At 43.1% G+C, this 21,944-nt stretch overlaps 2 protein-coding genes across 7 annotated transcripts in view; both read left to right on the top strand.

Annotated features, from left to right (window-relative positions):
* The window catches only part of BCAP29 (B cell receptor associated protein 29), a 59,598-nt gene extending 49,807 nt beyond the window's left edge, over positions 1–9,791 (top strand). For all 5 annotated transcript variants that reach the window (XM_038390601.1, XM_038390607.2, XM_038390592.2 and 2 more), the window contains exons 7-8: positions 4,257–4,357; positions 8,722–9,791. In XM_038390601.1, coding sequence (XP_038246529.1) covers positions 4,257–4,357; positions 8,722–8,760 — 140 coding nt within the window. In that variant the 3' untranslated portion in view covers positions 8,761–9,791. The remainder of the gene's footprint in view (positions 1–4,256; positions 4,358–8,721) is intronic.
* Positions 9,792–16,217: 6,426 nt separating this feature from the next.
* SLC26A4 (solute carrier family 26 member 4) overlaps positions 16,218–21,944 on the top strand; it is a 28,126-nt gene continuing 22,399 nt past the window's right edge. The window contains exons 1-3 of one of the 2 annotated variants that reach the window (XM_043496837.1): positions 16,218–16,286; positions 16,699–16,861; positions 18,584–18,723. In XM_043496837.1, the coding sequence (XP_043352772.1) occupies positions 16,707–16,861; positions 18,584–18,723 (295 nt within the window). In that variant the 5' untranslated portion in view covers positions 16,218–16,286; positions 16,699–16,706. Of the gene's footprint in view, positions 16,359–16,698; positions 16,862–18,583; positions 18,724–21,944 lie in introns of both variants that reach the window. The other variant, XM_038406197.2, reaches the window with a different exon arrangement.

The following is a 21,944-nucleotide window of genomic DNA, read 5'->3' as shown; positions in this document are numbered from 1 at the left end:
TCTCCTTTTCTTCCCTGTGTCAGGATCCTGAACTCGCTCATCTCATGGTCACTGCCTCCCAAGTTCCCATCCACTTTTGCTTCCCCTACTAATTCTTCCTGGTTTGTGAGCAGCAGGTCAAGAAGAGCTCCTAGTTGGTTCCTCCAGCACTTGCACCAGGAACTGCAGAGATCAACTCATTCTGTAGTCCACAGCAGGAATCAATGGGGTTTTCGTCATTTCCCCACAGAGGTGGAAGGGACAACCTGGCCTTTGCTTTCCTTCGGCTAGGATTCGGTGAGGTATTTCTGTCATGAGTCCGTTGTGGTCAAAACATTGAGACAATGCAATGAGTTGTTTGCTTTGTTGATCCACAGATATCTTTAGACATTTTGTTCATGTTTAGAGATATGGGTGTTTTAAGTTACAACCAAAGCAGTGTTCAGCTTCTTGTAAAACAGCCCAGTAGCTACTATTAGATCAAGTTACCAAAATATTGTATGAAAAATAGTTGCAATGGCATTAGATTGTGAAATCCCTAAGTATGAAGAAAAACTATTAAATCCTGGAGTATGTTTCCTTTTTAGTTTCTGTATAGCATAGAGAGGAACTTCAAAGTGAAGAGGGGAAAGAGAACATGTGTTTACATTTTATTTGCAATGTAAATATTAAACACTTATTTTATAAAGAGTAACACTTATTGATTTGATTCCCATGTGTGTGACTGTCAGATATTTCAGTAGCAGAAGAGAAAGTTAAGTAATATAAGAAAGGAAGAAAATTTCAGCAAAGATTGTAAATATAATGGAGAGTCCACTTGTCAGATGTGCAGAATGGCTGGCTATTCCAAATGATGGGAGTTGTGGAGGAGAAGGTTCTTTCATTAATACTGACAAGATGGTATTAAAGGATGAGAGGCGGCCAGTGCAAGACTAGCAGAGGGGGGAGTGAAAGGAGGAATATAGAGACACAAGGAGTGAAATCCTGGTTCCATTGCAGTCAGTTGGAGTTTTGCCATTGACTTCAGTGCAGTCAGCATTTCATCCCAGATCTATGAGGTAAGGCTATGGAACGTTTTAAAAAAAGAAAAAGGCCGTGGAAAATTTAAAAAATAAGGTTGATTTTGAACTAGATTGTCAAATGAAGACGGGAATGTCTAAAAAATGTGGATGATGCAGTCATCCTTCTTCAGGTATATGTAAAGGTAAATAGCATCTTTGTTCATATGCTGGAGTCTGGAGACCTGGATCTTGGGAAGACATAGAAAAGGAAATTTCAGAAGTGAGGCATAAAGAAATGACAGGTTTCAGAGTAGCAGCCGTGTTGGTCTGTATTCGCAAAAAGAAAAGGAGTACTTGTGGCACCTTAGAGACTAACAAATGTATTAGAGCATAAGCTTTCGTGAGCTACAGCTCACTTCATCGGATGCATTTGGTGGAGATGCATTTGTCCACCAAATGCATCCGATGAAGTGAGCTGTAGCTCACGAAAGCTTATGCTCTAATACATTTGTTAGTCTCTAAGGTGCCACAAGTACTCCTTTTCTTTTTATAAAGAAATGAGGCATGGATGATAATTTCAACAGAGGAGCAGTCAAGGTAATAGCAAAATAAGTATTGCCCCTGTTTCAGACTAGTTCCCTTGTTCCTTCTCTTCATTAAGCACTTATGCTTTGTTCAAAGTCTGCTAAGAACAGCATCTTGGTTTATGATTGCATCTGCAATTTGCTAGGCATGTTCTGGGGACTAAAGGAATGGTCACTATCTTGAGCTCATAGTCTAAGGACACTGACAAGGGTTGAGGGAAGGCAAGCAACAAAGGTAATTTATTTTAAAAAATAAGTCACCTTTTACGTTTTGTTACAATTAGACTTGCTTTTAAAAACAGCTTTGTGGGTTAACCTCTTAGGCTAATAGTTAATAGCCTGTATTGCAATGTGGGTGATCTAATTTGGAGTCTGTCTCTTGTTACCTATACTAGAAGGTACTATACAAGCAGCACACTAACGCCATGTCTACTCTACAGCGACTATAGTAGGACAGCTATGGCAATGCAGCTGTAGTGTAGATGCTTCCTAAATTGATGGAAGTGTGTGTTGTTTTTTTTTTCTTTTGATATGGATAATCCACCTTTTTGGAGAGGTGATAGCTAGGTCAGTGGAGGAATTCTTCCATTCGCATATGCAAGTTAGGCAAATCTAACTGTCACACAGGGAACAAAATTTTTCATAGCTTTGAGCAATATAGCTAGGCCAATCTAATTTCTAGGTGTAGAAGAGTGGGAAAGGAGTGCTCTTTATCACCCAACAATGGCATTTTTGGACTTGTTGATGAGCTTTAAAAAGTCCTGTTCAGAACTTCTTAGCCATAAGGTTGATGCCTGGATTGAAGGGCCTCAAGTGTTGTGAGATATACAGCAGTACTAAAAAGGAGCTTGGAGCTCCCATAGAGAAGGGGGGCCAGGGGAATTGTTTCATTCCTAATTAAAATGTTTTTGAATTCCATGGACAAAACTGCTTTTCCCTTCTGAAATCCCATTTCATTCCTGAGTTATGTTCTTATGTCAAAAGGTTTTGGATCTATCTGTCACATCACAAAGGAATGTCGCATCACTTTAGTTACTTGGTAACATTTTTGCTTAGGAAAGGTCTAACACATTACTAAAATGAATATGTTGCTCGGGAATATCGCACCTGGTCCTGCAAGACTTATTTGCTAAGTAGTCCAATTAAGGTCAATAGGGCTAGACTACTTGCAAAAGTAAGGCTTGCAAATATAAGATGCTTGAAGTAACATCTGGGTAGACAAGTGGTGGTGTATATTATCAGGCTGGTTACTTTCATGAGCATAAATCCATTATGTATTTAAAATAATTCAAACTCTCATCACCTGAAACATGTCACATTTATCTGAACTTGGGATATCGTATAGTAATCAAATCTTACTGCACAATGGAATCTCCAGTATATATGCAGTCCCTAATTCTGGGAACAGAAATATAAATCAAACTGGCCTACATTTTAAAAAAATCAGTTTGAGACACTTCAGAATGCCATTTTTTACAAATGAAAAATGATTGGTGAAATCTGACTATATGTAAAATGCATATTTTCCTATCAAATTTAAGTGAATTATATGACAAATTAGATTTTACTCCAAAAAGCAAATGGACAGGAAAGATACTGCAACACATAGAACATCTTCTCAAGTACCAAACATTTAAATTATTTGAACAACTTGACTTCTAGGTACCACTAAATAAGACATTTCTGCACACAGACAAACTGGATAGGCATGCAAACATACTGTCTCCAATAGAAATTACATTCAAACAGATCTTAAACTTTCCTATAGCGCTATTTGAAACTATAGTGACAGTTCTCCAGAATGAAACAGGTGAACTAAAGAGCAAATAGGTGACTGGGAAATTGTCTTGGGCAGTAATGGCAGCCCTAATAGACAAAGGCAATTGCAACTATTGTTATGCTCCTAAAATGGGGGGACAGAAAAAATCGTATACTTGTTGGAAAACTAACAGGAAGTCACCTCTCCATATTCTTGAGACAGCTTGGTACAAATAGGCTTCTGGTTGTAGAATGATGTGAGAGAGAGTGAATATAGCTCCCTAGCCCTTTCCTACATTCTGACACATCTGGGTTGAATGTAACAACAAATCTCCAAAATAGCTGCCCCAAATTATGAAATCATTGGCTCAAATCATTTCACACTGTTCAGATTTGGACACACAAACTAAATGTAATGTAAGACATAAAGCTGATCACATTGAGAATTAGACAATCACACGGTTCAATAGATGGTGCAATTCTTTATAAGGTCATCAACTGTTTATAAGTGTATTTCTTTTCTAACCAAATCTATAAAGGAAAGGGAATGGAAACTCATACAATATATTAAACAATATGAACTTCTTCTGAAACTTTCTAGTGTAATACTTTTGAATTTCATTTTCTTCAGGTGGTAATTCTCACAAACTATTTAAGTACCAAATATCTATTTACCTGTGATTGTTTAAAGTACAATGGCAATACTTCATATCTACATCAATGTGAGATCAGAATCAGACCCTTAGTTTTTGAAGTCAATAGACATAGACCAATGTGAGATCAGAATTGGGACATAGATATCTGGTGCACGTGCTGTTAAAGATAGAATTGAAAAGTTACTCTTGGACAGCTGTAACATTATTGCATAGATGTTTCTTCATATCAAAATGCAGTGACTAAAGTGTTTTGATAAATTCATTTCTATATCTTATAGCCCTTTCCAAGGCAATAAATGAAGTGACTGCAATTAAAAAACAATCAGAAGGCCTTAAAAGAGAATATGATCGCCTTATGAAAGAACATGAACGGCTGCAGGTAGGTGGTTGTGGTTCACTGCATGAGCAGAATGTTCTGAAATTGTACTAACAAAATTACACAAGTTGGATGTTTCTTTTCCAAGAGCAAGAGAATTTATCAAACCCTTCAGTATATGTTGCAACGGAAATTACTCCCTGAAGGTAATAAAAATACCTAGTAGAATTCTGCCTTCTTGCAGGAATCTTATGGCAAAGTTGGGTAGTATTTTTCTGAGATAGGAAAAGGAAAGGTGGCATCATCAGATTTCTCGGTTGATGTGCTATAGCTTGGGGGTTGAGTTCAGAATTCATGTGAAGTCCTTCACTCGAGAACTGAGCCTGAGAGCTTCAAAAAGGTAATGGAAATTACAATGAGAGGGAGGGTTTGGGATTGGTTTTTGTTTTATGGTTTTAAACATTCCTCTATGATGTTTGCAATCCAAATGCTGCAGCATTGTTAATCTCAAGAACCAGGAAGCAAGAGACTAGAAACAGGTAAGTCTAAACACACTGTTCAAACTAAGTGATGTGCAAGATGTTAACAGGCAACCTAACTGGCAAAAGCTGAATAACACTTTAAAAAATCATTTCATGGATTTTTATTGGGCTTAGGGGTTCAGAGGCATTGAAATACTATAAAAACATAGTTAGGGCTGGTAGCACTGCCTGTTAAGATTGCTGGACCCTTCCCATGTAAGACCCTATTTTCAGTTGATTAAAAATTGTTAAACTTTAATTGTATGGGATGAAATTTTCCATTCCAGGGGTCTGCCTCCGGATCAATTTTTTGTTTTTTTTTTTTAAAGTTTTTCAGCCAAAATCGTTCAGCTGTTTCCAAGAACAAAGTTGTAGAAAGTACATTCTTACAGTATTAACAAAATTCTGGTGAGCTTTTCTTTGAGACGCTCTAGTGCCCCTGTGCTTTGGATCAGTAACTGGAAATTTGGCAGCCGATGGCCTTTGTGTCAGGAATGTTCTTGTGCTGTTGGGAAAAATTGGTGCAAATTTTACTAAATTACAAACTATTTAAATATTTAAAAAATATTCACATGTGACAGCTAAAACATCTGAAGATTCCGTCTTTCCTGAGCATGCTCCAACCCCCCGAGAACCTGTACTGACTAGACTATGCATATGCAACCCCCAGAGTGAGTGAACATATTCCAGTCCAGCTTTAGGGTAGAAGCTGGATTTTCTCTGTCATGGCAGCTCCTGCTGCCTCAGGCTGGGCACTAGAACTGAATACTGGGAGCTAGCGTCTCCTGTGCCGTCAATAGCACGCAGACCCAGAAACACAGTTTTGCTGCTGCACAGGGAGCATGAGGAGGAAGCTACCTGACTTAAATACAGAGAGGACAAGAGCAGCAAAAAGGAGTGGGGGAGGGAGGGAAAGGAGTAGAGTGGTGCAAGGTATCTAATAAAACTGAGGGTTGGGGAGAGAGAGAGAATGACTGGGAGCTGGGGAGACTGGTTGGGCAATAAGACTGAGTAAGGAGAGGAGACTGGGGGCTTGTCTCCACTTATCAGGCGATCAATCCACTGGCAGTCGATTTAGCAGGTCCAATGAAGACCGCCTAAATTGACCGCCAGTCGCTCTCCCGTTGACTCCGGTACTCCATTGGAACAAGAAGCATAAAGTAAGACGGACAGGAAAGTTTCTCCCATCAACCCCGCACGGTGTGGACATCATACTAAGTCGACCTAAGGTACATCAACTCCGGCTACATTATTCACATAGCTGGAATTGCGTAACTTGGGTTGATTTAGCCCTGTAGTGTAGACCTACCCTAGGATTTGGATGGGGAGATAACAGGGGGGAGGCTGAACTAGGAGACTGGGATGAGAAGCCTGAGAAGTGGAGAGTTGGACTTGGACAAGGAGCCCAGGGGTGGGGAAGAGACAGGATTGTCACATGTTTGAAGAGGATGAGGCTAAAGGAGTCAGTTTGGGGAGGGGGGCAGGAGAGAACAGGCAGAAAGGTTCTTAATGTCCCTACAGTATAGTCTCTCCAAAGCCAAGAATGGAAACCAAGATTCCCTGAGTCTCATCATTCCTCTGTCATCAGCAATATCTGTGAACCCACTGGCAAAGTGTGTGTCTCATTCCTCCACACCCATTCTGATCCACATTGAGGATGACATCCTACTACTCCTATCAGTTACTCCATTAGCTCAAGTGACAGAGATGTGTTTGGTGGATCTAAAGGTTGCAACCCAGCTGATAAACCCATGTGGTTGTCAATATGATGCACATGATGGAATTTGTTTTTGGTTGCTTTTTTTAAAAAAGAAATTGCACGCACAAACACAACTGTTAAAGAACATATTGAATGAAGATAAAAGCAAAATATCAAATAGGTGGCATGTTGACTGTCCATCCTGAGCGCTGGCTGAGGTGCAGGGGCTCTTTGGAAGAAAAAGGTAGATGTGATCATGTAAGGAAACACCTTGTCATAATGGTGCATGCACACAAGGGAGCTAATAAGGTTGCCTGTGCAACCTTAATTCTGTTGTTCCTAACTTTTTGAGTGTTTGACTTTGCAACCTTATTGTTACTTTAATGTAGTTTTTTGTATACAAGATTGCTTTTCCCCTCTCCCTCACTTCTCCTTCACTAAGCATTGAGCATATTTGCCTCTTTTCTTCCTCCCAGTCAGGACAAGTAATACCTTATTAGTTCTATATAGATATGTGAGAAAGATATGGTCATATATAATTTCACAGACATTGCTAACACATGTGAACCCCTGCCAATACTTAGCTGACCTAAAAAATAATCAAACTCTTAAGTTCTAAGAAGCTGAGAGAATTCTGCCACTATTCTAAAGTACAGCTTCAGTTAGAGAAGTAACTCTGTAAAATGTCACCACCCACATTAGCGCCCTGTAGGTCCATCTTGTATGTTTACTGGAGAAAATGTCATTTTGTTTCTGTTAATTGTTTAAGCAACTTGTATGTGCCACTGGAACGAGACTCCAGCAGTGCTGTGCTGGAAAGAGCAGAATTCTGTTGACCTCCTACATCAACAAAATGCCTGCCAAGTTCTAAGTGTAGAATCTTCATTATGGGTGGTGGTGTAGCCTCCAGAAAGAATACGGATGGCTTTCAAGAGGAGATTGCAGTCTGTTGTGGGGTTTTGTTTTGCTGTTATAAACCTTTGATTTGCAAATGAACCAACTTTATTTCTCAAAATGAAGAGAATATGGAACTCCATGTGTAGTTTGGGTGTTTTTTGTCACTTTTGACAATTGCTGCACTTAAGCTAAAATCTCTGTGGGCTTGTCTTCACTACCAGGGTAAGTCCAACCTAAGTTACATACTCCATGTACGTGAATAATGTAGCTGGAGTTGACGTAGCGTAGGTTGACTTACCCCAGTGTTTTCACTGCGCTGCATTGATGGGAGACGCTCTCCAGTCGACTTACCTTACTCTTCTTGGAGGGGTCGACCGGAGAGCGCTCAGCCATCGTTAGCAGGTCTTCACTAGATCTGCTGAATTGACACCCACTGCACCGATTGCAGCAGTATCAGTTTCCCTAACAGGAATACAAGCCCTTTCTTATATATGGAAATCAACATGAGTGTTGAGGAAGACAGACTTTTCCCCTCAACCCAGACCCCAACCACCGACATAGCTGCATCCATACTGCAGCTTATGAGCTATAGCAGGGGTGGCCAAACTGCAGCTTGTGAGCCGCATGCAGCTCTTTAACTGTAAAAGTGCAGCTCACAGAGCCCCCCCATCCTCTGTCTACCAGACTGGGGTTAGGAGGAGCTCGGGGCTTCTGCCCTGCAGCAGGGTGTGGGGCTTGGGGCTGCTTCTGCACAGCAGGGAGGGGTTCTTGGGGTTTCAGCCTCACGCGGCGCACCTTCCAGGGCTCAGGGCTTCAGCAGGAGCAGGGTTGAATCCCCAAACCCCAGCAGACACACCCCAGTTCTCGAACTTCTGAAGATTGTCATCTCTGGCTTGGAGGGTCAGTGAGTTTGGCCACCCCTGAGCTATAGTAATAGTTGCAGCCTACTGGCCTTTTGGGGGCGTATGGTTGTAACTAGTAGGTCTGTACAGTGTACTGGCTATATCTCCTGGCCAGCTCGCCCACCCGCAACCTCTCCCAAAGTCCCTGTGGAGAGAACTCATGGATCTTAGCTCTGGGATGTGAAGTCCAACTGTGCCATTCCTCATCTTCTGGTACTCCTCGTGCGGTGGAACCATAGTGTTTCCGATGCATTCTGAACTTGTGTGGCCACAGAGAGAGCCCAGTATCTCTTGCCCTTTCAGGATTTAACATTAGGATATTCATCCTGAGACATCAGTTACTAATCTTCCCAAATGCAAAGATGGGCCATTTGCTTCTTTCTGACATGTCTGTCTCTTTGTTTGCAGGACCTCCTAGATGAAGAGGAGGATAAGAAAGACCTGTAGAAGCAATTCAGGAAAGACTACTTAGATACAACTGCATCAGTGTGAAGTCTCTTGTTCTTCTCTTTAGCCTCCTGAAGTAGATGGCACAAGGTTTGATTTTCTTAAGAAAATCAAATGCACTGTAGTTCACTACTCAGATTCTACTTATAGCTCTTGGTTGCCAAATATATTCCGTGTTGCAATGAGAATACTAAGTGATATATGGGGTATGCCTTGAAGTTTATATTTCAGTTCTTGTGAGGAAAAATGTAAGCATATAAGTGGAAATTTTCCATCTGCACTAACAACTCAGATGATCTCTATCCTTTTGCCCTCAAAAATGGTAAAAGATCATGCACAATAACACCAATTGCTTGTAACATTTGAGTGGTTTTGTAAATCACACTAAACCATGAAAACTTGGTGACTTTAACCCCTTTTTGCCAGGAGTCCTATGAAATTTGATTAATTATGGGTTAAATAAGGCTAAATATTTTTCATTTTCCATTCTACTTGTGTAGAAGGATTTGATTGACAATCAGTAAAAATATAAAAATTAGATTTCTAAATCCACCTCACACTAGTTTGCTTTCCCATTGTGCCACACAGATGGGTGTGTTTCACAGTTATCCATTTTGCATGCCTTTTGGATTATTCTTTTGGAGTACTTCAGAATTTTTTGTCATAAAAAATAGTATTGGTGGGGTTTTTATTGTTCCCTGATTCATTTGTACAAGGATTTAAATCTATTGTTTACTGTGTGTGTGTGTGTGTGTGTGTGTATGTGTGTGTACACGCCACTGAGCTTTCTTGCTTTGCAAAGAGTAAAATTCTTTAAAGAACATTCTTGTATAATTTACTTATACTGATGAAAAGCAATTCATGGTTTAAGGAGTAATTATACAATACCTCAAATTAAGTATACATTGTTTTTACATTATCTGTTTTTTGCATCTGACAGCTAAAGTCTGAATAATTTTTGCATTAGTGATTGAAATTTTGTACTTAGAAGTTGGATATGATGATTATATTAAAGGGATTGTTTAAGCTTATGAGTTTCAGTGTGTTTGTGGAAAATGTCCATTTTATCTGATAAACTGTCTCCATTAAAACCTGAAAATCAGAGTTTATAATTACCCACATAAAGAACAAAACATTTTCATAACATTATTATTTCACTTGCCTTGTCCAATAAATACGTATGTTTGATGCTGATAATAGTGTTTTTAAATTAATACAGTCCAGAGGGTTCACAAATGAATGTTAATCCAAAAGTTCAGAACAGACCATCTGAACACAACATGTCATAAAGAAAGTATGTGCTCAGCAAAGTTATTCAGCCTAGCAGGGAGGTTAGTGGCATATGGGGGGAGGGGGGGGGATTTTTTTTTCTATATAGAAATTTAAAACATTTTTTGAAATTTAGGCAAAAAATGAAAATATATCTTTGTTTGTTGAGTGTTTTCTGATAAAACTTTAGAAAGTAAGGCCCCAATCTTGCAAGATAATCTAGAGGAAATTGGGGCTCTGTGCAACCACAAGGGTCAATCCATGCAGCTCAACTTTAGGATTAGAGCCTAAAACTTTTATGGCTCCAACTAAATGCTTTATGTTATCAGCTTGTCTATACAGTAAATATGGCTTGGACACAACCTTAATATTAACATACAAAAACCTACATTTCAAAGAACCTTAAAAGTATAAAATCAAATACCTAACAGTTTGAAAATACCAGAATTTACCATTGCCCGTGTGCAGTACCTATTTTTCCCTACTCTCATTTTCAGAAACAACTGAACTAAAACAGCTGAAATTAAAAAACCGCCTAAGGCAGACACCCAGATTTAAAATCTTTAAAAAGTTCGGCAAAAACATAAGGAACTGAAAACAGGTCCTTATGAAGTGTTAGAAACATAAGTAGTTAAAGTTCCCTGTCTTCTCCACCTGAAATAGTACCTAGTGTTGTGAAGGATCCAAAAGTTTTTACATGCTATAGAAAGGAATAAAGTACTCTTGCAGTGAAATGCAACTGTAATTTAGATTAACAGTGCAGATCAACTCTGCACTACCATTTCGGTTAGAATTCTTAGAATATCACGTTTGTTTAAGGTGAAGAGGAGAGTGGGACCATTGTATGTCCAATTTTATATACAGACACAAACTGGCTCTAATCATTCTCTTTAAAAGTTTTATAATTGCATAAACTTGCCCCTCAGCCTAGCAATTAAATACTGGCTGACATAGGAATACTTGTAGAAGCCAGTCTTGAAAAGATTTGGAGAACAGGACAGTAGCCATGCTTATCAGTATAGGGAACATGTTTCAGTAAATGCAGATTTTAAGCAACCCCTAATTTTCAGACTCTCTACTTTGTCTCCATCTCGTTTCTGTCTTGGAGATATTCCATTAACGGTACTTTATCAAAGTGCATGACAGTTAGATCTGTTAGATTCCAGCCTTCATGTTAAGTCATTGTGACAACTGGGTTCAAAAAGGAATTAGGTCAATTCACGGAGAATAGGGCCATCAATGGCTATTAGCCAAGATGCTCAGGTGTGAACCCCTGATCCAGCTATCCCTGAACCTCCAACTGCCAGAAGGTGGGACTGGACAAGTTGAAATTACCCAGTTCTGTTCATTCCTGTTGAAGCATCTGGCATTGGCTGCTGTTAGAGACCACATACTGGGCTAGCTGGACCATTGGTCCGACTGAGTCTAGCTGTTCTTTGTTCATTAAGCATTGCTCACAAATATTTGTTTTCATATTACACCCGATGCTTATTAACCTTTGAACTCCACACTTTCCATATTATTTGTCTACATAAAGTTAAAACAATTTTCCATGCTTTCAAAATATAACCACACTTATTTGGAAAGAGGGTTAAAAGCACATTACAAATATTACAGCAGGTTTACAAATGCCAGTGTTCGCTAAATCTTATTTTTAAAAACATTTTACAATATAGTGCAACTGCTTCACATTGGGTTTTTTTGTAGTTTGGGGGAAAAGTACTCTGTTGTCCGGTTATCTCACAATACCTATAGCCTGCAGGACTGTGGCCATCAGTAGAAATATTAGTGATTATTATTCAGAATTAAAGTCCTAATTTAGCAATGTAGACACAGAATGGAAGAACCCATATTGACAAATATTTGCAAGGTCTTGATCATGTGAGAGAAGCTCAGATGCTCCTCACAGATTCTCTGTTGGGTACTTTATAGTTAAACTTGTACATGCCAACATGGATTGAGTCAAAATTGCTTCCTGATCTCAGATTTAGCAATCAGTTTAACCCTGTGCATGTTAACAGAAATCACTTTGGGAAAATTTGGGCAAGATAGACTCTGCTCTAATAATACTTAAGCACTCTGTTACACCGTCAAAGTGTTTTGAACATGGGGCCAAACATTTACTGATGGCTGCATGGGTGTGTGATGGGGGAAAAAAAGCTTCCCCTGCTTTTGTGTCCCTCATAGTGGAGCCCTGTACAATGGCAGGTGATAGGGACTTACTGTCCCCTCCTAGCATCCACGGGTGCATGTTGCCCCCAAAGGGACAGAAAAGAGGCAGGGTCATATTGCTCCCTCCTGCGTGCACTGTTTAGCGGAACTGAATGGACACAAAGGGGGGGGATGACACATTGCTCTCCCCCAAAGGCTGGTGTCCTTGCATGCCTGGGAGTTCCAGGAGTATTCAAACCCACTGGCTTGCTCACCTCCACTCCTCTAAGGTTCTGGTGTGTTAGCAGCACCAAGCACTTATACCAGGGGTGGCCAACCTGAGCCTGAGAAGGATCCAGAATTTACCAATGTACATTCCCAAAGAGCCACGGTAACATGTCATCAGCTCCCAGTGCCTCCCACCCACCAGCAGCCCTGCTGATCAGCGCCTCCCTCCCCGCACCTCCCGACCACCTGTTTTGTGGTGTGCAGGAGGCTCTGCTGGGGGAGGAGCGAGGGCATGGCAGACTCGGGAAGGGGGCGGGAAGGGTTGAAGTGGGGGCAGGGCCTGTGGCAGAGCCAGGGGTCGAGCAGTGAGCACCCCCTGGCACATTGGAAAGTTGGCGCCTGTAGCTCCAGCCCCAGAGTCGGTGCCTATACAAGGAGCCGCATATTAACTTCTGAAGAGCCGCATGTGGCTCCGGAGCCTCAGGTTGGCCACCCCTGGCTTATACACATACTAGCTTCTCAAAGTCTTGAACGTTAGACTTGGCAGGAACTCCACAGCTGGAGAAACCGGGTAATAAATTGAGGGACAGGGAGGGCTAACTCCAGGAATTCCCTGGCATGCAAGGGTCCTAGCCTTTAGGGGAACTCCATGAGTTCCCCTTTGTCTCCTTTCAACTCTGCTAACCAGTGCAGGGGGGGAATATGACCTGTGTCTTTCCCCTCCCGTTAGGGGTGACGTGCAACCGTGGGTGCTAGGCAGGGCTGATAAATCCCTATCACCTGCCATTGTGCAAGGCTCCAGCATGAGGGTCACTAAAACAGGGGAGGCTTTTTTTTTTTTTTGGCTTTTCCCACCATGGACCCAAGCAGCAGCCAGGAAATGTGTGGCCTTATGTTCAAAATACTGTGAAGGCGTATCACAAAGTGCAAAGTATTCTGGGGGGGGGGGGCGGTGGGAGATCTTGATCTAACAATCCGTTCCTAAATTTCCCTGGGGTAGTGCCACTCGGCGCCACTCCCAGTGCAGAGCTGCATCTAAGAGATAGGACTAAGCGCTGAATGATTAGAAATGCGTATGAAAGGAATCCCTTTCCAGTGCACACGTACCACATTTACCACTTGTATCCCTTTTGTTTCATTACCCAGAACTTAGTCACTAGGCGTTAACAAACCGAACGAGAACCTAACAATCTTCTAACTAAGGAACAGTAACGGAAAGTTAAACAAAAGAAATTAAAAAGAGGGTTTGAAAAGGAAGTGATGTAGGTTTCAAGTAACAAACGAAAGCCCCCTCCCAGCTGCCAGCGGTAGGTGCCACGCTTGATAGAAGGTGCTCTGTGAAGCGGAGGAAGGAGGGTCTTCACTTGTGCCAGGTTTCATCATTCACCTCCTCCATATTCGCCTACCTCAGTCTGGGGGCGGGGAAGAGGATCATTTTGAATTAGGGTGACTTTTTTTTGTTTTGTGTTTTTCATTCCTCAACTCATTTTTTTCAAAGACTTTTATTTGCAACACAGGTGGGGTTTTATTTTTCACATCTACTGTCCTCAATCTCACTGTCCCTCCAATGTGCGATCCTGCAAAGTGCAGAGCATCTCCTCAAGATGTTTGAACACCGTGGACAATCAGGGCTAAATTAATTCCTGGTTTATACCTCATGCACATTTCCGTGAAATCCCTGGGGTTGCTTGGGCTGTGAACCAGGGCTGAATTAGTCTCCCTATGATGTTGGCCCTAATTAATGTTAGCTCAGGTGAGTCTTCCCGATTCTTCTCCACACTTCTTCCAATGTTACAGGACATCCTTAACTAAATCCGTGGCTTTGATACCATCCTCTGCTAAGATCCCAGTTACGTAGATATCAAAGGACGCTCTCAGTTTCGTGGGTATTTGGATGAGATCGTACACAACGTACAGTGACAAAAATTGAGTTTATGTAGGATGGTATAAACTAAGGAAATCTGTGTTGTTTTTGATGATTTTTCCAGTTCCTGTTACTATAACCAGAGGGGTAGCCCTGTTAGTCTGTAGCCACAAAAACAGCGAGGAGTCCGGTAGCACCTTAATGACTAAGATTTATTTGAGCATAAGCTTTCCTGGTAAAAGCGGTGCCACCCCACTCCTCGTTATTACTATAACCGTCATTTAATACTTCACCTGAAGTCCAATACACTTTAAGTGATCATTTAATCTGCATCGCCCTCATTCTAGCACCTGAAAAGATTAATAATTGTGTTTGACCACGGTAGCTTATTGAAGTGAACCTTTAAATCTGTTTTCGTTCTACTTCATTTTTTATCATGAGCGAATTCTAAGTTTACTTAGAAAGTCTTTGACCGCACGTGGTGTTTCTATATCCTTTTAGTAAATAATGTTAAACTGAATCGAATTGCAATTCTGTATTTCACGGTCCATTATTCCATTCTGGAAGCTGTATCAAATTCATCAGACCACTTCCCCTTAAAAAGTTAAGTACTCTACTGCAAGTGTGCAGGGAAAGGACTCCTTAGTTCTGACTAAAAGAAAAGGAGTACTTGTGGCACCTTAGAGACTAACAAATTTATTAGAGCATAAGCTTTCGTGAGCTACAGCTCACTTCATCTGACTGTTATCCAGATTCTTGTGTGTGGTTATTGTCCGTAGCGATATGTGTGACACACACTTTGGAAGTGCTTTAGTGACATGCTTAAAATCTTTGCTGAATCGGGGCCCCAGGCTGCAGATGAGGGAGCTGCTGGTATGACTGGCAATACTCAGCACCACGGAGAAGGCGTGCAGGGATAAGAGTGCGGATGGGAGCATGGGAAGAGCACAAGATATGGACTGTAGATGAACTCATTACCTCCCTCCCCGCCACAGGGCTCTAGGCTACGGGGTGGTGTTGGTGGCCTGTGATATACAGAAGGTCAGATCAGATGATCTGGAGGTCCCTTCTGGCCTTAGAATCATAGAATCATAGAATATCAGGGTTGGAAGGGACCTCAGGAGATCATCTAGTCCAACCCCCTGCTCAAAGCAGGACCAATCCCCAATTTTTGCCCCAAATGGCCCCCTCAGGGATTGAACTCACAACCCTGGGTTTAGCAAGCTAATGCTCAAACCAATACTATGACAATACAGGCCCAGCTTCGGCTGGCATAAACCCTCTCGCGTAGGCTATACAGCCACCGTTCACGCCATGCATCTCCTGCCCCAGCAGCAGGGCTCTGGCTCCACAAGTGCTCCGAGCTGGGCAATGGAGCTATATTTATATTCACTGCTACTTTGCCCCTACATTGCCCACCAAGGGATGGTGAGTGTAGGCGAGGGGCGAACAAGGACACACTGGGGACATGTCGAAGCGGCGGAGGGAACTGCTTACTAGAGGCAGTCCCTGGAGTAGCTGCCACCCCCGGGCTGTGCGGATGGGGAGACAGAGGCTGCGGTAGACAGACAGACAGAGAGACAGGCAGACAGCTCCCTCCTTCTAGGTCTAGGTTTCCCCATTTCCCAGCTAATTCATTAATACTAATAACCCGACCCCCTCAGCCTAATAACCCCTCCCTTGCATGCGGGATGTGCCGGGTGGGCTGCTGGCAGCGGTGAGCAGCTTGTCCTTGAGGCCTCTCGCTCCATCCCCCGTGCCCTGGAGTGGGAGGGTGCCAGTGGAGGCAGCAGGGTCCGGGGCAGGGCTTGCGAAGGGGAGAAGTGGGAGGGCAGGCGGCTCCTCGTTCAGGCTGGAGCCGGGTGTCTCTGTTTCCCCATAAATAAGGAGTCCGGCAGCAGCTGGCCCTATAAATGCTCCGTCTGGGCCGGCGGCCCTGCCCAGTGCGGGGGCTTAGGAGCCCGTGCAGGTACGGCCCGCAGCAGCTGCGCTCGGCGCAGGGACACCGGGCTCAGTGAGCTGGGAGCCCGAGGGCCAGCGGGAAGAGGGGGGATCCTGGCCTGGGGCTCTGCGGTTCCTGCGGCTGGTGATTTCAGGACCCGGACAGCGCTGGGCTGGGCAGGGGCTCTACGGGCGGCAGGGCTTGGGGTGACTGGGCAGTGGGGTGCAGGCTGCCTCGCTCGCTGGTCTCACGGTGCGCTCCGGGGTGCTGGAGGGCGCAGGGGGCTCGCTGTCCTCCTGGGCTCCCTAGCGATGCAGGCGGCTCGTCACTGGGGGCAGGCTGAGCTCTTCTGCACGCCGGGCGCTCCGCGGGCGCAGGCTGGGCTCGGGAGGGCGCTCTGGTGCCGGGCGGCGCGAAGCCCGGCAGGTGGGTCCCCGGGGTGGCTGCGGGCGGCGCTGATGGTGGCCCGCTCTCTCCCGCGCAGGCAGGGCCATGGCAGCAGGCGGCCGGCAGGCCGGGCCCGTGCCGGACCTCGGCCGCTACGTGGTGGCCCGGCCCATATACAGCGAGCCGGCCTTTCGGGAGGAGAACGAGAAGAGAGCGCACCTGCAGCCGCCCCTGCGCGAGCGGGTCCAGGGAGCCTGCAGGTGAGAGCAGGCCCACGGCCAGGGGAGCCGGGGAGGGAGGGCACACAGTCCGGGCAGCAGACTTTGGGGAGCGCGGGGGCAGCTGCCTGGGGGCCCAGGCTGTGTCTGGGCAGCGCTAAGGGGGCGCGGGGGCCCGCGGAGCCGAGGGACTGTCTGCGAGCGGAGGAGCAGAGGGAAAGGAGGCGAAAGGCTCGGCTGCTCCCGGGCAGCCCCAGCGCCTTCCGCGGGTCGTGTCCCCCGGGCTGGGGGCAGAGATCCAGAGCCGCCCCGGGACTTCGCTCTGAGCTCCCGGCATGTGCGAAGCGCAAGCCCAAGTCTAACAGACTCCAGCCTGGCCCCGGCGGCGCACTTCGTTCGGCGTCCGCCCGTCTCCGAGCCGGGAGATCAGCTCTGGCCGGAACAGGGGGAGTTTTCACGGGTGCTTGGCTCTCTCTCCGTCGCTGCGGCGCTGATTCCTTCTTCTCCTTCCATTGTTTTTGTGACCAGTTGAAATCTTGAGTTTTATTTGACGTGAACCACGCAAGTAACATTTAGGTGGTTTCCGTCTTGTTAAAACGCCAGCTTCAGCTCTGTGTAAATCCAGAGTGACTCTGTCGAAGTCAATGGAGGCGCTCAGATACCACGGGGACGGGTGCAGAATCTAAATAGAACGGAGTCGAGTCTGGCCCAGCACTGTCCTTATTAGCAGATACATTTAGGTCGTGTTTCAGAGTAGCAGCCGTGCAGCGTCTAGCCTCTGGGGTTCCTTTGAGCGCATGGACTTGCTCAACCATTATTCTTTGTTCCTCGAAGTGATCTTGGCGTTACATATAAAATGTTGCAATTACAATTTGATTGCATTTTATAGTCCGAGGCAGACTGAATCCTTTTTCTTTCGGGGCTAGTTGTTTATACACACAAACAATCATATCACGAGATCAGAATAAACTGGATCCAACTGAAGAGGGAACTTTCCATCCTATAGCAACATTTTTTATCAAAAGCAAAATTACTGCCAAAACCACATATTGCTCTGCCTGTAACTAACTAAGTAATAAGAAAGCCTAAAATAATGTAAACATTGATAATCCTTTGTTCTTTTAACATTCGGGGCATATAGGGACACCTTTACTCATGGTGAGTAACATTTTACTCCTCAGATAATACTTTGATACTAGTGGAACTACACACAAAGTAAGCTGCTAGCCAGCATGAGTAAGAGTAACAGACTCCGACCCTCTGAGAATAACCCAATATTTCGTTTGGAAAGGTGACCAATTCAAAATTATTTTCAAAGTAGATCATTTTTTATTTTTAGAAACATGAACAAAAAACTAAATGCTGTGGTAACTCACCCATTGTTACAAAATCTCTGTTGAGAAAGTTCACTTTGGTTACTGTGCATCACCAAATACCATCTACTGGTTTTGCAAATGAAATACTTTAAATGTTATGATGGGTGAAACTTGCTGGCCACTGTCACCGTTTTCAGTCGGACATGCTAAGCATTATGGACGAAACCTGGGGTAACTCTTAACTTGAGAGCAAAATTTGGCACTATAAAATCAGTAAATTGTAAAAAGCATTCAGACAATTTCTACAAATTATTACCAATGTTCTTTTGGCTAAATATCACCTACTGAGATCTCTTGGTAGGATTTTTTTTTCCACTTTCCAATTATGATTTCACAGGGGTAGGTTGACAATTTAATTATCTGGAGGTTGTTGTTGTTTTTTTGGCAGCTGTTCAAGAAAAAAGGCCTTTCAGATAACCAAGTCCTTTCTCCCCATCCTGGAATGGCTACCTAAGTACAGAGTAAAGGAATGGCTAGTTAGTGATATCATCTCTGGTGTCAGTACCGGGCTTGTAGCTACTTTACAAGGTAAGGTCCAGGAAGATTTTATCTGTTATTAAGAAGAAACTGGATGTACTATATTGGCATTCCCATAACTATGTCTTACCCTTTCTAATCAGTGCTTCAGTGTTAACCATGATTAAAATCCATGAGGACTACTGTTATTTTATATTGCATACAAATTAATAATTCACAATAAATCATTGATTTCCTTAATTTAGCCTCCTTTTTCTGTTTATCCAATATTGGCTAGCAGATTACCATTTCCTTGAAGTTGTTATTCAAATATATTTGACCAGTATCTTTTTTTTTTTTTAACTCTATGGACCTAAGGTGAACATTTAAAAAATTGAATTGTGTTACTCAGTTATTTATGATTGGTCAGATAAGTCACTAGTATTATTTCTGTTCCCCAATTGGCTGAGCACTCCAAACACTTGTCTATCCAAATGTAAACTCATGAATACAACTTTCTGTTAACATTTGTGCCAGTAAAGCTTGATTGCTCAAATGTTTGTAATAAACAAAAACAAAAGGGGTATGAACCTGGCCAAACTTTAAAAATCAGAATGGATATTCACAGAACATAGTTTGCAATGTTCAGCTAGCTTTGTTTAATACATTTATTAATGATAGAGAAAGTAGATAAACAGAGAGATGGTGACGTATACATACAGATGACTAAGCATTAGTTAGATTAATCATGATTAGGCAGTTGTGAAGAACACCAGAAAGAGGTAAGTAAGAGCCCCATTCTCATTCCTGGACCTTCTGATACTGGCCACTTTCAAAGAAAGGACTAGATGAGCTACGGGTCTGTTCCAGTATAGTAATTCTTTTGGGCTAGATTGTCCCTTCATCTAGACCTGCATGCAAATCTCCCCCATCCTGTGCAGATGATAAGGTCAGCTGCCTTCACAGCTCTGTTGCCCCCCTTCTGCCCCTCAGTGGGTTGAGTATCTGTGTAATACAGCTGCACCTAATGGCCCCAAACAAGATTAGGGTCTGATATTGGCAGATATTATATAAACATAGACAGAAACACTCCCTGCCCCCAAAAGCTTGCTATTTAAATAGGCTAGCTGGATAAAGGTTGGGAGAAAGGAAATAGAATCAGCCCCATTTTACAGCTAGAGAACTGAGACACAGATAATATGAGATGACTTGATTAAGGTCACATAGGAAGTGTATGGCAGAGCTGGGAAAATCTTCTGATAACCGGGCCAGGCGGTGGCAGTGCTTTAATCACAAGAACATTCTCTCTCTCTCTCTCTCTCACACACACACACACACACAAACTTCTTAAAGTTAGAATCCAGCAATATAATTTCTTTTAAAATATACTGTTTAAATACATTTTTGGACTCAGATGCTTCCTTCTGGCCCAAGTGTGCATAGAGATAAATTAATATAAAAATTCTGTGGCTTGGTTAGAGCTACATACTCTTCATATAAACCCCAGCCCTAGCTGGTTGGGTTCATAGTAGCCAGGAGGTGGAACAAAAAAACGGAGCCAAAAAATTAAGCAGATGCCAGGGATCCCCAGGTGCCTTGGTCCCCAAACCGGACAGATTCCATGACTCTTCATGTGTGCTGCTCTTCAGCCTTTCCACCAGACTGTTATTTGTCCTGATGTCCTGGTAGCACATCGTGGTACCTCTGAGAGGGGACTCACAGACTCCGTAGTGGCAGTTAGTGCTGCCTGAAACAGCATTAAATTTCTGCACATTTTACTGGGAATGCTCCACCGTTCTAGGGATGGGAAGGGTTATGACACTTCTCCACATCTCCTTATTTCTCCTGCCATTTTATCAATGTAGCTGATAGGTCAAATAGATATGCAGAGGAAGGCAACGTGGCTATACAGGGAGAAGCATCTTGCAAAGCTGCTTTTCTGCTCTTCAGGGCCCCATTATAGCCTTTTTTCAGAGTAGCAGCCATGTTAGTCTGTATTCGCAAAAAGAAAAGGAGTACTTGTGGCACCTTAGAGACTAACAACCTTATTACTAATTGGTCATTTTATTGGTAAGGAGCAAAATTTTCAAATGTGGGTGCCTAAGGTTAGACATCTACATCCATATTTAGATGCCTAAATAAAAATGGCTTGATTTTCAGAGGTGATGAGTAAATGGGCATCCATATTTGAAAATTCCAGCCATAACTGAAAAAAGAAAAGGAGGATTTGTGGCACCTTAGAGACTAACAAATTTATTTGAGCATAAGCTTTTGTGAGCTACAGCTCACTTCATCAAATGCATTCAGTGGAAAATACAGTGGGGAGATTTATATACACAGAGAACATGAAACAATGGGTATTACCATACGCACTGTAACCACCTCACTTAAGGTGAGCTATTACCAGCAGGAGAGCGGGGGGAGGGGAACCTTTTGTAGTGATAATCAAGGTGGGCCATTTCCAGCAGTTGACAAGAACGTCTGAGAAACAGTGGGGGGGAGGTTTCAGAGTAGCAGCCGCATTAGTCTGTATTCGCAAAAAGAAAAGGAGTACTTGTGGCACCTTAGAGACTAACAAATTTATTAGAGCATAAGCTTTCGTGAGCTGAAGTGAGCTGTAGCTCACGAAAGCTTATGCTCTAATAAATTTGTTAGTCTCTAAGGTGCCACAAGTACTCCTTTTCTTAGTGGGGGGGAGGTGGGGGATAATCATGGGGAAATAGTTTTACTTTGTGTAATCCACTCCCAGTCTCAATTCAAGCCTAAATTAATTGTATCCAGTTTGCAAATTAATTCCAATTCAGCAGTCTCTTGTTGGAGTCTGTTTTTGAAGTTTTTTTGTTGAAGTATTGCCACTTATCCTTGCAACAAAGCCCGTTGCCAACTGTGTCCACATACCTATTCAGGGGACACCATCATAGGGCCTAATCTCATCAGCCACACCATCAGAGGCTCACCTGCATATCTACCAATGTGATATATGCCATCGTGCCAGCAATGCCCCTCTGCCATGTACATTGGTCAAAATGGACAGTCTCTACATAAAAGAATAAATGGACACAAATCAGACATCAAGAATTATAACATTCAAAAACCAGTTGGAGAACACTTCAATCTCTCTGGTCACTCTATTACGGATCTAAAAGTGGCAATACTTCAACAAAAAAACTTCAGAAACAGACTCCAACGAGAGATTGCTGAATTGGAATTAATTTGCAAACTGGATACAATTAACTTAGGCTTGAATAGAGACTGGGAATGGATGAGTCATTACACAAAGTAAAACTATTTCC

Source organism: Dermochelys coriacea, chromosome 1, assembly GCF_009764565.3.
Source record: "Dermochelys coriacea isolate rDerCor1 chromosome 1, rDerCor1.pri.v4, whole genome shotgun sequence".
In the NCBI taxonomy this organism is placed as follows: Eukaryota; Metazoa; Chordata; order Testudines; family Dermochelyidae; genus Dermochelys; species Dermochelys coriacea.
The sequence above is the reverse complement of the archived record's forward strand: the minus strand, read 5'-3'. Positions and strand labels throughout refer to the sequence as shown.